This window comes from Dreissena polymorpha, chromosome 2 (assembly GCF_020536995.1).
Source record: "Dreissena polymorpha isolate Duluth1 chromosome 2, UMN_Dpol_1.0, whole genome shotgun sequence".
Classification (NCBI taxonomy): domain Eukaryota; kingdom Metazoa; phylum Mollusca; class Bivalvia; order Myida; family Dreissenidae; genus Dreissena; species Dreissena polymorpha.
The window spans coordinates 127,696,923-127,716,787 of NC_068356.1; the positions used below are offsets into that span (position 1 = coordinate 127,696,923).

Below are 19,865 nucleotides of genomic sequence, written 5' to 3' on the forward strand. Positions count from 1 at the left end.
CATTGCGGTTTGTTTTTCTAGTGCTTTATTTTGGGGGAATTTTAACCTTTGAATGTTCATCAGAAAGTGAACTTATTCACGTCTCATGCTACAAACTCATAATTCACTAACTCTTTGAAGAACATCTGCTCTTTTAGTATATGACTTTAGTTAAATTGACATTTATGACATTTTTATTAATTTTGTTTATAAATTACTAATTATTCTAGTAATTGATCCATTTATGCATATTTTCCAATTTTTTATTCAGAAAACTCTTTTTACAAATAACAATGTGAGTACTCAAAATTGTGTGATGCAGCTGACCCTTAAGTTGAAGTATCAATACCTTGTACAACATTTTGAGTGCTGAAAACCCTTTACCACTTTGATATGTACTTTGGCGCATTTGTAGTCCCTTAGAAAAATACATTTAATTAAAGACCTTTCTTACTAGATTCAAGTTTTAAAGGCTTTATTTCCAACTCTTAGATACTGATGAGAGGCAAACAGCATAAAACCTGAACAGACCGCGAGTTACTCGCAGTCTGTTCTGGTATTAGGCTGTTTACACATAGCCATTTTCACTTTGCTTCAGAGTGGAAAAGGGTTAAAGGTGGATCAAGTAATGTTGTTGTACTGACATAACTGTCAATATCTGAAAAAATAAAATCTAAAAAATTATTTCCAAAACCTCTGGAGAAAATGGTTCTGATTAATCTGGCAAAAATCAGTAGTGTTTGTTATGCTTAAAAAACTTATCCAAAATGAATATTGTAGCAATATACATAGTGAAACTCATGAATTCAACAAAAAGTGTTGGCTGCAGATATCCCAAACTATTTTAACATTCAAAGCTCAAACATGTAATAATGTTCTTTCCTGTTTGATTTTTAAATTCAAATGAAACATCTTTTTTAATATTTATTTTGGCATTATCGTCTTATTGCAACCCATCTAACCATTCTTTTACCCCTGCAATTGTCTATATAACATTTAACTCTAAAAGCATAAACACACAACATTAAATGATTTATGTTGGTTGTCATGGTTGCCATATGTCTTAACACCTTTTTCTGAGTCCTTGATCTTTGGAAAAAAGTTAACTGCACAAACACAATTATATAAGCTGGCTCATGCGAAAAATGGGTGTTATAACATGTGCTGACAGCGTAGCTTCAGACCAGCCTGCAAATGTGCGCTGTCTGGTCCTTGACTTAGTGGAGAGGGTAGCTCTTGACTAGACTGGAGCTACGTTGGCTGTATATGGGATAACACCCATTTTTGCATGACATGACTCATATGATTTTCTATCATCTGGTAAATTTGACAAATCTTTTCTATGACCTCTCTCCCTCCCCCTCTTTTGTAATTGAGGTAAACAAATATAACAGTGAATCATGATAACATATTATATTACCATGACGGTTAAGTATTGCTTCAATAGACAAATGTTCATCTGTAAGCCATGTAGACCATGAACTATTTTTATACAAATTTAACAAGGTATTTCAAAAGTTGTTTGGGAAAAGTTATAGTTGCATTTTGTCTTAAACTTGAACAGTCAAGGTTTTTACCTTATCTTATAAATATGTAAATATATGCTACATCAGTAAATAAGAGCCATGTACGAGATTTTATAAACATCATAAAGAAGAACTTAAAATACCAAACAACCTAACTCCATTTGCTTGTTAGAGTGTATGCAAATTTGTATGTAACAAATATTTTGAACAACTTAATACTGGTAGTCATTTTAAATATGTAAGATTTTATTGATTTTAGGAACATTATTTGCTTTATATACTGTCTTTAATCACCGCTGATTGTGTTTATGATATTTCTTTTTTGCCCAATTTCAGTCTAAACAGGTAAAGAAGGGTGAAGTGAGGCCCAGATTGATTTTAATATGTTGTGAAACTTAACATTTATGAGCATCACTTGGAAAACCGGGCTTTATGCATGTGAGTAAAGTGTTTTTCCATATTAGCCTGTGCAATCTGCACAGACTCAGACTTATCAGGGACAACATTTTCCGCTAAGAAGAGACTTAGTTTTAAACCAAAAATGCCATAAAATCAGAAATTGTCAAAATTGTACTTTACGCACATGTATTTAGTCCAGTTTTCCCAGAGTAAGCCTCATATCTTTATAAGTAAAAAAAGCTAGCACATGCACTGGTAGATATTAGGGGTGTATGAGGAAATAGCACTTTAGAACCTTTAGCAACTTCATGTTTGTTTTCATTTATGCTACGTATTTGCAAAGGTTGCTTGCTAGACCAGAATCTTTTGATTTAACTGTGTGGGGTTGGACATGTTAATTTGTTTGTCTGGTTGACAGAGCAATTAAAGGTAGGATTTACAATATTTGCAAGCACCACCCTTTACATCAAAATTTAACATGGTGTTTAACAGACTTCAGCACTATATCTGTGTGACATATTAAGCAAAAATTACCCATAACCAATGATTTGTATGCACATTGTTTGCACTTTTTTTGAAGAAAAAAAAACGCATCACACTTGGATACTTTGATCTGATTTTACAAAAAACTTGAACCAGGTGGTACACTCTTAATGTATTGGAAATTATTATGTGTATCTGTTCACTATTCATCTAAATGGTTTTTAGCCAATACATGAATGTCTGGAAAGTTATAATTGGTTTGGTTTTGCTACTTTATATGCATTTAAAAACTGCAACATGTCAGATCAATTCTTAGTAAACTCTTTTCTTTAATAAATCATGTGATTCATCACAACAATGTTTTAGTTAAAGCCTAGTCTTATGCTCATCAAATAAGCCATGTTCTGGGACAACGTTGCTTAATGCATGTGCATTTAGACCGCTCAAACCAGGGCATGTCAATTGTAATGCCTGTTGGAAGGGCCAGTAGCAGCACCAACAAATTACGTTTTTAATCTATAGAAAAAATATTTAAAATCCAACATGGTGCTGGAATTTGATTTCTAAACCCTATTGCTACCCACAGAAGGGACAATAGTACAGTGATAATTTGAATTTAATTTCACCTTGTGTGGTTTTGACCTTAAAGGTGTCATTCAGATACACTTTAATGTTTGTCACAACAATATCCAAGAGTTATTCCCCTTGTCTGTTTTTATGATCTTTGCTGTTGGTCACAACAATATCAAAGAGTTATTCCCCTTGTCTGTTTTTATGATCAGTATATGTGTGTAGTAACTGATACATTTGAAGCATGACAAAATGTGGAAACACAGTTATGGCTTACAAAAATATACAAAAATATGCCTCTTGAGTCACTTGAGTATCTGGTAGATTTTTTAATGCAATAAAATATGGGAACTTATAAATAACAATCAATGTGAATAAATACTGTAACCATGCTCTAATGAAATATGAGAAAATCTTACACACTGTTGCCTTCTTTCAATTAGGTCATTTCTCAGGATGGATACAGCTTTTGACCTAGGAAGCTGTTTTCAAAGTTGCAACATCTGTTACAGTGTAAATGAATGGATAAACAAATAAAAGGGGGAATAATAAGAGAAAACATATGCTGATTCAGATGGTTCACAAAAATAAACGCATACTGGTAATTTAAGCTTTCATACAAAATTGTGGAACAATCATGAAATGTTGCTGTTGTTGTTGGTGCCATGGTCCGGTAAAAAAACTTTGATTGCTTATGTAACAGGCAGTTTCATTTTTTCAGGTTTTACGTTACATTACATGTCTATTTGTGGTGTGTAATAATTTATTATAATGAAAATATTGGGCTTTTACTAATAGTTCTAAATGATTTTGGCAATAGTATCATTATTTGTCATGAAATGTTCTGTTAGCATGGCTCATTATGTACATGATTTCCTTTGAAGATGTATGAAACTTATCAATGTAGCCGCCAATGGAACTTTTCTATGAAAATCCTTGCCACTTTCAGACAAGTGTCACAGATGTTCTCCATGCCCTGGGTGCTGTACCGTCAGGGTTTAGAGTCTCCACACTGGCCAAGAAATTCAATGAGGGTACGGACAAGCAATGTTAAAATCTCAAAGAATTTTAATGAATATTTATTTGTGATATATTAAATGATATAATATATAATTTTTTATTAATAAAACAAAAATATTAAAATACTTTAATTAAACTGTGTTTAAGATACAGCTTTAATTACCTAACTATGGTCTTAAACGGATTTTTTTTTTCAAATTAAATAAAACAAGGAATGAATTACAAAGTATAAACCTACTAACATTGTTTTACCTGTTGTGCTGTTATTGTTTTGTTAGGAACATACCTTTATGAAGCAGTATTTTAATTAACACAAACAAACACACAATATTCAAGAGCAGATGTCACAAAATTGACAAATCCATTTGTAACACTGTAATGGTATGTTGCTAGAGGAGATCTACCAGATGAGGAACTATCTGGCCCCAAAACTCAGCAACTCGAACTTCTCCTACAAGGACTTGTTCTATGATCTCAAGGAAAATAAGGTATGTGGAATAAGGAATTGTTCTATCATCTCAAGGAAAATAAGGAATGATGAATAAGGACTTGTTGTATGATCTTAAGGAAAATAAGGTATGTGGGAAAAGGACTTAATCTATAATCTCAATGAAAATAAGGTATGTGGAATAAGGACTTTGTCTATGATCTCAAGGAAAATAAGGTATGGGGAATAAGACCTTGTATATGATCCCAAGGAAAATAAGGTTTGGGGAATTAGGACATGTTTTATGATCCCAAGGAAAATAAGGTATGGGGAATTAGGACACATTCTATGATCCCAAGGAAAATAAGGTATGGGGAATTAGGACATGTTCTATGATCTCAAGGAAAATAAGGTATGGGGAATTTGGATGTGTTCTATGATCCTAAGGAAAAACAGGTATGGGGAATTAGGACGTGTTCTATGATCTCAAGGAAAATAAAGTATGTGGAATAAGGAATTGTTCTATGATCTCAAGGAAAACAAGGTATGAGGAATCGGGACTTTTTATGATCCCAAGGCAAATAATTTGGAATAACAATCTTATAGAAGATTTCAAGGAAAATAATGTATTTGAAAAAAGGACTTGTTAGATTATCTAAATGAAAAAAAGATAAGAGGAAGCTGTTTTATCATTTCTATCAAGATATGGTAAGGAAAATAAATATCAGATCTATGATATGAAGGGTAAAAAGGTTTTGGGAATAGGGATCTGTTCTATGATTTCAAAGAAAATAAGGTATGGGGATTAAGTATCTATCGATATAAAGGGAATAAGGTATTGAGAAAAAGTACTTGTTCTATGTTCCCCTGAGGTGTTGCTCAATGAAAAAAAGATATAGAGAATACAGATTTGCTCAATTGTTTTATGGAAAATAATTGAGTATAAGGTCATATTATATGATCTCAATGAAAATATAGATGCAGAATAAAGACATGTTGTAACATCTCAAGGAAAATAAAGTAGTTAGGATAAGATGTTGTTTTATAATAATAAGGAAAATAAGGTTTTGTTGGATTCAAATATTGTTCTATGATCTCAAAAAATTTATTGACAAACTGTTGTTACATAAAGGAAAACAACTGTTATTTCAAGAATAAGGTATCAAAACCAGCGCTATTATAACATAATAATTTGAAAAAATAGCCTTTTATGACATGTAAAGGTTTTATAACAGAAATACGCAAAAAGTAATAATAATCCTATCACTTCAGATTCAGGCCAAACTAGTGCGAGAACAGCGCATCATAACAATTGCCAGCTGTCGTCAGATACCTGTTCCAGGCAGTGGTATGGAGATTCCTTTCAAAGCATTGTATACAAGACTTGCTCTGGGGAAATGGGGTTTTAGGCGTGTAAGTAAAGTGTCTTCCCAGATTAGCCTGTGCAGTCTCCATAGGCTTATCAGGGACAACACTTTCCCCTTTTTCTGGATTTGGCTAAAAGATACTTCCTTATAAAGAACAATACAATGAAGCAGAAAGTGTTGTCCTGATTAGCCTGTGAAGATGGCACAGATTAATCTGGGACGAAAATTTACGCACATGCATTAAGCCCCATTTTCATAGAGTGAGGTTATATGTAATCATGTGATGAAATGTTTTTCTTGTTGATTGAAAGGTATTTATACGTTATCCTGTCACATGCCTTTAAATCAGCCCGATAACCAGGTAACCTAATATCCCAAAAGATATTAGGCTAGATGACCACGTGACCTCGAATATCCGTTAGTTGCTATCCGCGCATGCGCATGCATTTACTAGTTTCTATTAATAAAATATACTTTTTCTATTAATAAAATACCAAATACATGTAAAAAACTGTTTGTTTAAACATTATTATTTAAACAGCATAATTTCGTCTTTGGGTATTGAATTAATAACGATTAACTCGATTTCTGTGTGTTTTAACAAGATGGAAGCTAGCCTGAGCGCTTTGCCTGACGTGACGTCACAATGTTTTTTTCGCGCGTGATGTTTACCATATTAAAAATTTAAACACAAAATACTCGAAAACTAGATATTTAAGAAACATTTCAACGAATGTTGTTAATGTGACAGGATAAATAGAATAATAGGTTGGTGACGTAGACGGAGAATGGTTATCAGGCTCGTCGGAGGATCTTATCGGGTTCGCCTTCGGCTCACACGATAAATTCCTCCGACTTGCCAGATAACCATTCTCCATCCACATCACCAACCTATTATTCTCTATATTTATCATCAATTGAGACATCTTTGCCCCCTCTTATTGATATGTCATAGCATTAAGTGTCAGAGAGCTAGAGTTGTGACTATATGAGATGTGGGTCAACAGGTTGCGGCTATATATTTTATGTATGATCATTTATACTTAGCTATCGTAATGGACCTGTCTCTTCCCCAACCACATACACCATTGACCAATGCATTACCCTTTGATTTTAAACTTGAAACGTTCCAGGCTTATTGCAACTCCTTGGACAAAGCTCACTGGAAATAAACAGTGAAATTCAATCATTTTAACCCTTTCCCACTCTGAACCAAAGTTAAAATGGCTCTTTTCGAAAAGCATAAAACCAGAACAGCCTGTGAGTAACTCGCAGTATGTTCAGGTTTTATGCTGTTTGCTACTCACTAGTATCTAAGGGTTGGAAATGAAGCCATTAAAACTTGAATCTAGTAAGAAAGGTCTTTAATTAAATTTAACTTTCAGAGGAACTAAAAAGGCGTCAAAATATGTATCTAAGCCATGGTAATAGGGTTAAACACAATATATATAAAATGGAGAATATTAATGACTGATAGGCCCTTGTTGCTGTTTATGATCCTTTTTGCAAGTGATATCTTGTCTTATAGGTCTGGAGTTGCATAGTAGACATGTTAGAATCTGCCTGTTTGATGGACAGAATGTGAGTAGAAGGGCTACAATTTGTATTATTTTTAAATTTTTGTTGAAATACTATTTAATCACAAGTAAAGTCAGAACGTTGCTTATTTTCTTCTTGGTTTAACTGGCAAAACATATTTCAGTTATTCCATCATAGTTGTTATCATGATATGCAAAACATAAGAAAATTATATCATAACAGTTTAATAATTTTATATTAATAAGGAATATTTCACATAGAAATTTTAAACGACACTCTTTTATCATCTCATTCACTACCATAGATATGTTTGATACAGCTTGTTATATTATATTATTGATAAAAATGATAAAAACAATACACATACACTCTTTTTATCTCCATTTTTTTGAGGCTATTTTTTTCCCTTCAGATTCTCAGCAACATCCACACTGTGAAAGTGGCATCAGTGGACAGGGATCAACGGACCTGGTCCTTTACCAACAAGGTACTCAGGGCCTTAATGTCTCCAATGTTGCTACATAACATAAACACCATGTGCCTGCGTCATGCGTAAAAGGGTCTTATGCTATATACGGCAAGAGTAACTTCATAGCGCACTGAGTTCGTCCTGTCAAGACTGTGCGGATGAACAGACTGGTCTGGAGCTATGCTGGCAGCGAATGACATCAGACCAATTGAGTCTCGTTCTGAGAAACTGGGCGTAATGCATGTGCATAAAGTGTCGTCCCAGATTAGCCTGTGCAGTCTGCACAGGCTAATCAGGGACGACACTTTCCACTTTTATGACATATTTCGTTTAAATGAAGTATCTTCTTAGCAAACATCCAATTAAGGGAGAAAGTGAGGTCTCTGATTGGCCTGTGCGGACTGCACAGGCTAATCTGGGACGACACTTTACACTCATAGATTATGCCCAGTTTTTGCCAAACGCGACTCAATTTTCTCCTGATACCAGTCATGTGATGTTTAGCTTTTAAGTGGCTGAAAGAAGAAGATTCAGAACAGAAGCATTTTGACTTTTTATTTCATTGATATTAATATTTATTGTAACCTAAAGACTTTTTGTACTATTACTGTATGATAAAGAAAAGACATTATGATCTGATTATGTTTGTTGCAAGAACTGTTAAGAAATGAAATGTATTTCACACTTACTGTTCGTACTTGTGTTTTTCATTTAAAGCCATTTAAGCCATTACCATATTGATACGCACTTTGATTGGTTTGCAGTCCCTGAGAAAATCAAAGAAAATTTAAGTCCTTTTTAACTTTAACAACATTCAAGTTGTATTTTTTTTTTGAGTCTTGATTTGCAACCCTAAGGTACTGATGAACAGCAAACAGCATAAAACCTGAACAGCCTGCGAGTTACTCGCATGCTGTTCTGGTTTTATGCTGGTTGCAAATAGCCATTTTCACATTGCCTCTTCGTAGAAAAGGTGTAAACGGCATAGGTGCATGTGTGATTGGTTGAGTATGTATTACAGATCAGTGACATCATGGACACATACCAACATGCTGAGGTGTTCATGCGGACCAACAACATCTCACAGAAACTGGGTAGGTGCCTAATGGAATGTTGGGATTCTTTTTACTTGTACATAAATTAGTGAATCCATTTACTTTTTAAGTAGGAAGAATTTGTAGTAAGTCAATAATTATGGAATAATGAAGAGAATCATATCAAACATGGAATAAAATGATTAAGAACACTTATTATTTTACAGATAAGAGTTGACGCTCATTTTGAGTTGAATCTGACATCTCTTTTTGCTCTATTGAGACTAAACTTTCTTTTGAATTAACAACATAAATTTGATACCTTGTCTCTAATATATGTTCATGGTCTGGTTTGTAATTATTCTTATGTTTACTTTTGGTGAGTTTTAAGCGTACATTTTTCATCATTTTTCATTGATAACCAATTTATATGATGCCACAAAATGGGAGACATTTAGAATTGAACTTTTTTCTTTTTAATTATTACCAGTAGATTGTGTTTTTAATTTTTCTTTGACTAATGGCTGAAACTTTAGCAGTTGAGTGACCTTCATGTTAAGGTGATTGTAATAAAAGGAATTTTGGCTGCAATGAGTTTTAGCAGAATTATTGCCCATGTTCTGTTTGAACAGGCTGCTAGTTACTTGCAGGCTGTTCTGGTTTTATGCTGTTTGCACATAGCCATTTTCACTTTGCTTTTGAGTGGGAAAGGGTTAACTACAGTGTAGATCTATTTCATAAAAAAGAATGTGTAGATGATCTTAAAGAAAGGAATTTTAGCTGCAATAAATGTAAGCAGAGTTATGGCCCTTTGTCGGTTTTTACACTAAAGAATATATCGCCCAAATTTTTTTTTGGTTTATAACTCCTTTTAAATTTACGGGATGGATCTGGTTCAAACTTTCACAGTTGAAAAACCCAAATTATCTAAAGAAAGAATATCATCTGCAACAAATTCTTGCAGAATTATGGCCTTCTATCTGTATATGTGAATCTCACTCAAGCTGTCACAGATGAATTGCCTTCTTGTAAGGAAAGGAATTTTTTCTGTTATCTGTTATGGCTGAGTTATGGCCCTTTTGTCATTTGCTAGTGGATTTGTTTGTGTCCAAACATGTGTTTTGGAAGCATCCGTATCTGGGACACGTTTCTAGTTTCAGCTTATTTTCGTTCTGTTGAAAAGCAGTGTTCTCTCACAAAATATTGTAAGAAAAGTATGGTAAACGTTGCATTCAACTACCCCCATATGTGTTTATCTTCTAGAGATATTGAAATAAGACTTTACATATGTATACATGGTCCTTATTAACATTCACTGATCAAGATCTATCAAAGTGACCAGCCTTTTAGCAGTATTGTACCCCTTGTTTTCCGAATAAAAGTCTAGTGAATGTTTGGGTGCAAGGTGAACTATAGGTTAAGGTTTGCATGCAAAAAGTAATATCTCTTAGACAACTATAGATATTTAACTTTGTTTTTGTGGTGATTACATTATGTTACTTACAGACTATATTATATGACTGACAAACAACATTCATTATACAATTAATCGGAATAATAGTGGAGGGGACTTATTGGCAGAGCTCTTGTTAATTCTTTTACTGGATTGAGCAGTTCATTTAAAGCAATCTGTATGCTCCACAAATTACAAGCATGCACCAAACTGCAATTTACAATATTGATTTTTATTTCAGGGGTACTATTTGAGCTGTGTGCCTCATATGAGAGAACGGTAAGCATTTTGTAATTCCAAGGGATGTGATTTTCGTGAGCATTTTGTAATTCCAAGTGTCTAAGTTATGTGATTTTCATGCAATTAAACTGATGTTATTTCCCTGCCAAGCTATTTATTGTACATTTTGCCCATATATGAAAAATACATTATATTGTTTATCATTTTGTTATATTTGTTTTAATTAAAATCAGGCAAAAGTTAACTTACAGAGAATGCTTGCTTAAACAGAAAAGGCTTTTCACTTCATGTCGATCATGTCTATTTTATGTTTCATTCCTGAGCTGTGGTAGGTTGCGAGTGTCACATTATAATATGATCCTCGTTGTTGGAAAACTGGGCACCTCTGCAGTCTGCACAGGCTAATCATGGACAACACTTTCTGCTTTGATGGATTTTTCAATTTGAAGGAAGTCTCCTCTAAACAAAAATCCAGTCAAGGCAGAAAGTGTCATCCCTGATAATCTTGTGCGGACTGCGCAGGCTAATATTTAAAGACACTTTATGCACCTGTCTTAAGCCCAATTTTCCTAGATGAAGGCTCATATTATACATGCCTGTGTTCATAGAGCACGAAGGAGCGCGGTGAGTTCAGCTGTGGATGGGCCCTACTGCCCCTGGAGGACCCTACCACCAGCCTGCCCATACAGAACAAGTAGGTCAACACCGCCCATACTGTTATAGACTATAACTGATCTTTGCATGTAGAAATATTTATAGTTATGATGGAATTAACCTGACCCTAGCCTTTAATATCAATTATGAATATATTAATGTATAATTTCAAGCAATTTATAACCGGCATAATGCGAAAATGGGTCTTATGCTATATGCGGCCAGAGTAGCTCCGGCCCAGCCTGGCAATCGCCAAGGAGCTAGGCTTTCCGCTATAAAGACATACAAAGTACGGTGGTCTCATTAGCGCAGAGTGTAGCTCTTGACAAGACTTTGGGAATGTGATCCTTGAAGTTGCAGAAGTGTATCACAATTAATGGACTGCAATGGTATCATAATTTAAACATGTGTGCACTCTTGTTAACTCGTGTATGATGCATGTTGTTTGCTGGTTTCAGGACCTATGACTTGATGGTGAATGGGGGCACACCGTATGAGAAAGGGGTTGAAGTGGACCCTAGTATAAGCAGGAGAAGTGAGTTCTCTATACTAAGGCTATAATGTTGCTTTATGTTTTATTCTTTCCCAACATATGCTTAGAGTAATTTTATTACTGTATTATGATTATTTTAATAGAAAAACATTGTGCAGTAAATCTGTTAGACAGATATGTACATAAAAAATGTAACAAATAAGGTCAAACTAAAGATTAACTTAATTTGAAAATGAGTGTTTTAGAGGTCCTTTTCTTAAATTGATTCTGCCCTATCAGTATATAGTTACCATAATATTTGTAAGTAAGAAAATAGTATTGTGGCAAATCTGCAAAATTTTGCAGTGCAGATGTATTATATTCAAACTGTAAAACATACAAAGTGATGTGGACTATTGTTTAACAAGTTATGTACGTGTAAAAAGAAATTGTCTTCTAATGTTTTTGTTTGCTCTAACTTCCGATGTTGCAGGTGGAGGTAAGATTTGTGTCAGTTTTTGAAGTTTTCGTTCACCCATCTGTTCTTGTTGAATCACCAGTGGGCAGGTGTCACATTGCATGCACTTGAGGGAATGGAACCATTGTTAAAATATTTCACTTGCAGTCATAAAGTACAAGAGTTTACAAATCTATGTTTTATTAGACACATTTCAATGCATTTCATTTGTTTATATGACACCGTTTGCCTAAGAATGATTGAATGTTCTCTAGCATGAATTTAATTGTATGCTAAAATATTGGAATAATTGGAGTATAGGAAATCAAAGCCTGATTCTAGCTCCTGAATGAACAAAAGTTTTTGATTCATTAGGAATTACAAGGATATTTGGCCCGATTGATTTTGAATTTTTGAGGAATTGTCTTAAGGCTTGGTATCAGTGTATTCAAATGTAGCAAATAAGGGTCTGTAATTATATGCTGAAATGGTTGGTATACATGTACAGTCATGCACTGGGATTGATTGATAAAAGAAAGCCAATTGTTAGTAAATGTTGGCTTTGTTTTTTATTCCCTTAAAAAAAAGATGTACAAAATTTAATTCTATAAATTTGATGAAATGATGAAGTGTTTTTCCAGGACTTTCTTGTTTTTGAAACTCATGATTGATTACAATACCTATTTAAGCAGAAAATTTTATAAATTTTGGAAACATACAATTATTATGATGTGACTTTGTGTGTTATATTTTATATTAGCTTTTGTTGATAGTAAGAAATGATTCAAAGAGTAAAAAAATAAAGTGTAGATATTGTCATGATTATGTTACATTTATATAAAACAATAAATGTACATTATAATACTTAAAATGTTACTGTGTATGGTTTACTGATTTTTGTTTTGTTTTTAGCAAGCACTAATTCGTTCATGTCACTGATTTCTGGGAATAAGCAGCCTCGCCTTTTTGTGAAACTGAGCCTTCCAAAGCGAGAACAAAAGGAGCTTCTAGAGTATGTAGTTATAAATATATACCCTTCCACCTTCTAGAGTATGTTTTGCATAATTTGCATAATAAATACCGCCACCCTGTTTAGAGTATGTACTTATAATAATATACCCTCCCCCTTCTAGAGTATTCAGTTATAAATGTATGCCCTCCCCCTTACTAGAGTATGTAGTTATAAACATATAAATATATACCCTCTCCCCTTCTTGAGTATGTAGTTATAAACTTATAAATATATACCCTCCCCCTTTCTAGAGTAATATATTAAGATATACCCTCCCCCCTTCTAGAGTATGTAGTTTTAAACTTACATGTATAAATATATACCCTCCCCCTTTAAGGGTATGAAGTTATAAACTTATAAATATATACCCTCCACCTGTCTAGAGTATGTAGTTATAAACTTATAAAGATATACCCTCCCCCCTTGTAGAGTATGTAGTTATAAATATATACCCTCCCCCTTCTAGAGTACATGTATGTTCTTATAATAATATACCCTCCCCCCTCTGGCAATGAAATTGATTGGAAATACAGTATTCACAACAGAAGTCTGACTCTGTGTCAAGCTGTATTTACACAAGATAAGAGCTTTATTTGTTTTGTTTTTTGTTAGTTTTTATCTTATTTAAGATATAACAACATTTGAGCTATTAGTTTATTATTATATTATTTTTTTCTAAAAATGAGGATTTGCATGAACTGTGGTAATGTAATACAGTAATATTTGTAGGATTATGTTAATGTTGATAGAATGGTGGTATGATGAGTCATTTAAGAAATAAGAATATAGAAAGTATCATACAGCAAAAAATATGTACATTTTTGGAAAAGATTCATTTTAAATTTACAAAGCACGCTTTTTAGTATTTATAATGTAAATCTTTGAGAAGGGACAAATCTATAAACAACATTTATTCTTACTAAGTAGTCTGATCTATGAATTGCTTTTTGGGAAAACTGTGCATTAAATGTTGGCACATATAAGCTTCAACAGTCTGCACAGGTTAATAATCAGGAACAATTTAAAGAAAGCCTCTTCAAAACAAACATACAGTTAAGTGGAAAAAACATTGTCATAATCTGGGAAGACACTTAACACACATGCATTAAGCCCTGTTTTCCCACACTAAGACTCATATGTTCACCTCTCCATTCAGTACTCTGCCTGACACACTGTTTTCCCACACTAAGACTCGTATGTTCACCTCTCCATTCAGTACTCTGCCTGACGCCCTGTTTTCCCACACTAAGACTCGTATGTTCACCTCTCCATTCAGTACTCTGCCTGACGCCCTGTTTTCCCACACTAAGACTCATATGTTCACCTCTCCATTCAGTACTCTGCCTGACGCCCTGTTTTCCCACACTAAGACTCGTACACATGCATTAAGCCCTGTTTTCCCACACTAAGACTCGTACACATGCATTAAGCCCTGTTTTCCCACACTAAGACTCGTATGTTCACCTCTCCATTCAGTACTCTGCCTGACACACTGTTTTCCCACACTAAGACTCATATGTTCACCTCTCCATTCAGTACTCTGCCTGACGCACTGTTTTCCCACACTAAGACTTGTATGTTCACCTCTCCATTCAGTACTCTGCCTGACGCACTGTTTTCCCACACTAAGACTCATATGTTCACCTCTCCATTCAGTACTCTGCCTGACACACTGATGGGAAACATGGCGCTGTTACAGCAGTACAGCTACTACCGACAGATACTAGCTGACACACTTCTCAGGGACAGGCTCGATCTCCAGTCAGCCGGTAAACTATCCGATTTTCTATAACCTTGAACACTTTATTTTACCCTGGGTGTGTGACATAGCAATAGCTTTACATATAATGTTAAAGAAATTATTTGCATTGACTTATTTTGTTGAGCATTATTATTGCAGATATAAAATAGTTTCTGTGATGCATTTTTATGGCCCCTTTCGAAGAAAAGGGGGCATATAGTGATCGGAGTGTCCGTCTGTCTGTCCATCTTTCCGTCACACTTTGCGTTTAGGTTTCGAAAAATGCTCATAACTTCTATTTCCCTTGAGATATAACCTTCATATTTGGTATGCATGTGTATATGGACAAGGCCTTTCCATGTGCACCAAATTTTTTTGACTCCTGTGACCTTGACCTTGAAGTTAGTGTCTGCGTTTAGGTTTCGAAATCTGCGTTTAGGTTTTGAAAAATGCTCATAACTTCTATGTCCCTTGAGATATAACCTTCATATTTGGTATGCATGTGTATATGGACAATGCTTTTCCATATGCACACAAATTTTGACCCCTGTGACCTTGACCTTGAACTTAGGGTCGGCGTTTAGGGTTCGAAATCTGCGTTTAGGTTTCGAAAAAAGCTCATAACTTCTATCAAGCGTTTATAGGGGGCATAAGTCATCCTATGGTGACAGCTCTTGTTTATTTATTCAAATACATGTAACTAAAAGATATCAGCTTAAGCCATTGGTGATAATTTTAGTGGTGGCTTTTTATTGGCTTGTAGATCATTTTACAACAGGGTAACTGCTGGTAGTTGAACACAGAAAATGTGTGATTATAATTTCCTGCAGAAATTAAATAAACAAGATGTTTTTAAAACAAGCACAATAAAGAAACAGCAGCAACAGTGTTACAATAAACATAAATATTCTACTGTTATGATGCTACTGATTGCTTGCAGACATACTCTTACAAGCCAGTACTTATGTCACAAATGATTTCTCATGTACATTCAGTTTAAATCATTGCTATATTGCAGCAAAAGTCATTGACTCTTGAGTTTGTTTCCTGGAAGAACCAGTACTTGGAGTATATAGAAATATATTTTGAACACTCTCCAGCTTGTTATCGAACCAAACCCCAATTCTGTTGCCAGATGGACACCAAACCCATACCATACCCATATGACTTGTTGATTTCTGTTTGATTTTGAACATCTCTGATCTGGCTTTATTGTTTGCTGTATTGCAGAGGTAATTCACAGTCCCTGCCTGGCCACATTCCCAGTGGTTGCCGACCAGCATGACCTGATGAACCTGCTACGGGTTAGTGCTACTGCATGCCATTGAAAAATGAGCGGTACCATGCAAAAAAGTGTCTTATGCCATATGCGTCTGATCAGGAGCTACACTGTCCGCTATAAAGTCCGTCAGGTTTTGTTATAGAGAATAATAGGGTGGTGACATGGATAGAGAACGGTTATCAGGCAAGTCAGAGGAAGTTATTGGGTGAGCCGAAGTGATCATATAAAATATATATTTTCTATGATCACTCGTGAATTAAAATTGATAATCCACCGAATCCAACAAATATCCTCTATGTAATTTTATTTCTTCTGAAGTACGAAGATTATAACCATTGTTCAGACTTCATCAATTCCATAACCAGCTATATGACTTTCAAGTAACCGTCATTGTAGAAAACGTCTTGTGAATTAAATAATTGCAGATGCAATTAAAAGTCTGCCAACCCAAACCACTGACATCAAACTTGGTCTGCTTATTTTCTGATGAAGAAATCTTTAAAAAAACAAACATTAGTCTTAGCTTGTTACAAACATTTTGGTATTTTATTTTTGAATTTGTGGTATTATTGACCTAAATGTTATGTAAAATTACTTCTTTCTTAAATTTTTATGAAAATAGAGGCAGCTTTCTTGTTTTATATGCAGCTTCATAAAAATTCCTGTGCTTTTATCTGCAGTGCTGATTACAAAATAAGCCTTGTTTCAGGAAAACTGAGCTCAATGCATGTGCATTAAGTGTCGTCTCAGATAACCCAGAAAAGACCTCCTTTAAATGAAAAAAAATCATAAATTCAAAAAGTGTCGTCCCTCATCTGGGACAACACTTTAAGCTTTAAACCCCATTTTCCTGGAGCGAGGCTCAAATTTGTTTAATGTCCTTTTGCTTTGTTTTTTAGGAATCTTGGATAGATAAAGTGAAGAGTGTCAAGCGATCTGAAATGGTAAGCATGTTGCAGAAAGGTCTCATTTGAACAGTTTATGGTTTCCTAGTAACAAGTCAAGTGTAGTGTAGTTTACCCTCTAAGAGGGACTCTTCTGAGAAACCAGAAATTTGGCGTATGCTGTATAGGGTTCTTTTGCTTAAATTCAAAATGCATGTTGATGCCATAGAGTTTTTGCTTTTTTTTACAGCAACATTACGTTAATTGCTGTTTAGCATTCATTATTTGATTCCATTGATTCCATAGTTACATAGCTTTGATTTAAGCATAGCTAATTTATTTATTTACCATCATTTATGTTCATGTTCACACTAAAGATATGTTGCGCTTCACATTCATTGCGGTGGCTTGTTTAGTGTAGCTAAAGTAAACACTGGATGTTGCTGTAGTATCAGGCAGAAAAGACAATTTTTTTTAATATTTGCATTATATTTAAAATTTTATTCAATATGAGAACTTAATTATTAAGTAAATTCCAAAAGTCATACATGAAAGTGCATAAGAACTTATTTGATTTTTTTAAACTGAACAGATATATGCTTTTATGTACCTTGCAACTCAATGCAAAGTTATTATAAAAAAATATAGATCAGAAAAAATGTTGTCATTTATGTAATATATTTTCAGTAATTTACATAATCTAGCATTTCATCAATGATTTAAAATGAATAAAATCTTTTCAGAGCCATAGGTTCTCAAGTTTTTCAAGAAGGGTAATTTAGAATGTATAAGCTAGAAAATGAAAGCATGAATCTCATATCCAATACCATGTGATTTGCTCATGTGATGTCAGCTTTAAATGTTTTAACAGTAGTTAGTTGCCTAGTTAAGACTTTCCCACTCAGAAAAAAAGTGAAAATGGCTATGTGCAAACAGCATAAAACTTAGAACAGCCTGCGGGTAACTCTCAGTCTGTTCAGGTTTTATGCTGTTTGCTGCTCATCAGTATCTAAGGTTTGGAAAGAAGCCTTTAAAACTTGAATTTAGTAAGAAAGGCCTTTTATTAAATTTAACTGTTTAAGAGACTGCAAATGCGTCAAAATACGTATCTAAGTGATGAAAACTAAGTAGTTTACTAGGGGACAATAATTGGACTGTTCTCAAAGACCAATCAAATATTTGTTTTATTTCCTACTTCTAAAAATGAAGAAAACATCATTTTGAATAAAGCTGATATTATAGTAATATTATTAATGTTATTGTTGTGATTGGTGATAATTTTATTATAATTAATAGAGTACCTCATGTAAATGTGTCCTTTTTATGCCCCCCTTCGAAGAAGAGGGGGTATATTCCTTTGCACATGTCGGTTGGTCGGTCAGTCTGTCGGTCGGTCTAGGTGGTTTCCGGATGATAACTCAAGAACGCTTAGGCCTAGTTAAAAAATACCATAGATGAAATCAAGAGAATAAAGACCCAGTCACTATTTTTTTTCTTTGGAACGCGCATGCAAAATATGGGCATATGACGTCAACACACAGCTATGTTGCACTGTGCTGTAGCGCTTTATTTTATTTCATTGTTGATACTGGGGATTGTTTGAAACTGAAGATTTGTTTGTTTTAAATCACTGTTTAAAATATTTTTTAAATCTAAACTTGAAATATATTTTGAGTCGTCAATATGAATAAAAAAGTAAATTATTAAATTTTGTCTGTGTGTGACACTTCTTTAAAAAAAAATTGATTATGCTCTAGTTTATACACAGAATGTTCAGTGCAATACAAGTAATAGATTACCCCACTTCAGGTCCAATAGCATTTTAGTGACCAGACAGGCAACCTTAAACTGTATATGGACCATTCCCTTTGGCTTAGGAAGAAACATAATTTGGGGATGCCTGACTGGTTACTATTTTGTCATTGGACACTTAGTGGGGTTTTCTATTTCTTAATAATATTTACAATAATAATCATAATAATTATAATAATAATTATAATAATCATACTATAATTAATTAACTTCTCTCTCTAAATTGAACATTTATTAACCTGGAACTTGTGTGTTATACACGTTTGCAACAATTTTATTTGAATATTCATGATGGCAAGATGATTAGTACCAAAACCAGAAAACATCAAAATGCATAACAAGAATTTATATTTTGAGGAAGGTTCTTTTATATAATGCCCAATTCGACTTTAAACATTGCTGCTTGCGAGGTGTATTGACATTTAAAATGGGAATGTCACACGAGTCATAAAAAAGTAAAACCATGATGTAGAAAATGTGCCTTTTAGCAATTTATAGTCTTTATGTCTGAAGGCTCTCATCCAGTCTTCATCAAAATTGATATTTTATCTTAATATTGTTTTAACCTAGATGGTAGCATAGCTGTTAACAACCAGCTTTTGTTTCATTTGTAATGTATACAATGTAATATCTGTTTGCTGGTGTGTGTTGTCTGTGGTGTAGACAGAGGTAAGCCATGTTAGTACCTATGTTCCAGTTATCAGTCAATGTTGTATTTCCTGTTTATTTTTGTTGGCAGAGCATGCATGTATATTGTGTTTTACTATTGAATTGTTTTTTTATTTACATGCACACTGTTATGCATTCAAAAGTTGAAAAAAAGTACTTGTTACCTATTAGGCATTATACTTGTTCAATAAAAGATGGATATGTTTCTTGGTTGTACCACACGCAGCAGATGTTAAATGATAAATTTAATTAATCAATTCCAAACCTTTGAGGTAAAGAGATATTCGGCCTTTAAACAACTTGATATTTCTTGTCTCACTGTGCTATATATAGATATTGGATTTCAAATAACTTTGCATGAATGTATATCATCATA

The 19,865-nt window shown here is 33.9% G+C and overlaps 1 protein-coding gene across 4 annotated transcripts in view; it reads left to right on the top strand.

The window, feature by feature from the left end:
• The window catches only part of LOC127868947 (nephrocystin-1-like), a 49,464-nt gene that overhangs the window by 23,610 nt on the left and 5,989 nt on the right, over positions 1–19,865 (top strand). For 2 of the 4 annotated variants that reach the window (XM_052411159.1, XM_052411160.1), the window contains exons 14-27: positions 3,907–3,991; positions 4,371–4,465; positions 5,677–5,752; positions 7,300–7,352; positions 7,723–7,797; positions 8,801–8,873; positions 10,508–10,545; positions 11,115–11,200; positions 11,619–11,695; positions 13,002–13,101; positions 14,758–14,870; positions 16,073–16,146; positions 17,024–17,068; positions 17,752–17,781. In XM_052411159.1, coding sequence (XP_052267119.1) covers positions 3,907–3,991; positions 4,371–4,465; positions 5,677–5,752; positions 7,300–7,352; positions 7,723–7,797; positions 8,801–8,873; positions 10,508–10,545; positions 11,115–11,200; positions 11,619–11,695; positions 13,002–13,101; positions 14,758–14,870; positions 16,073–16,146; positions 17,024–17,068; positions 17,752–17,781 — 1,020 coding nt within the window. Of the gene's footprint in view, positions 1–250; positions 275–3,906; positions 3,992–4,370; positions 4,466–5,676; positions 5,753–7,299; positions 7,353–7,722; positions 7,798–8,800; positions 8,874–10,507; positions 10,546–11,114; positions 11,201–11,618; positions 11,696–13,001; positions 13,102–14,757; positions 14,871–16,072; positions 16,147–17,023; positions 17,069–17,751; positions 17,782–19,865 lie in introns of all 4 variants that reach the window. The other 2 variants (XM_052411158.1, XM_052411161.1) reach the window with 2 other exon arrangements.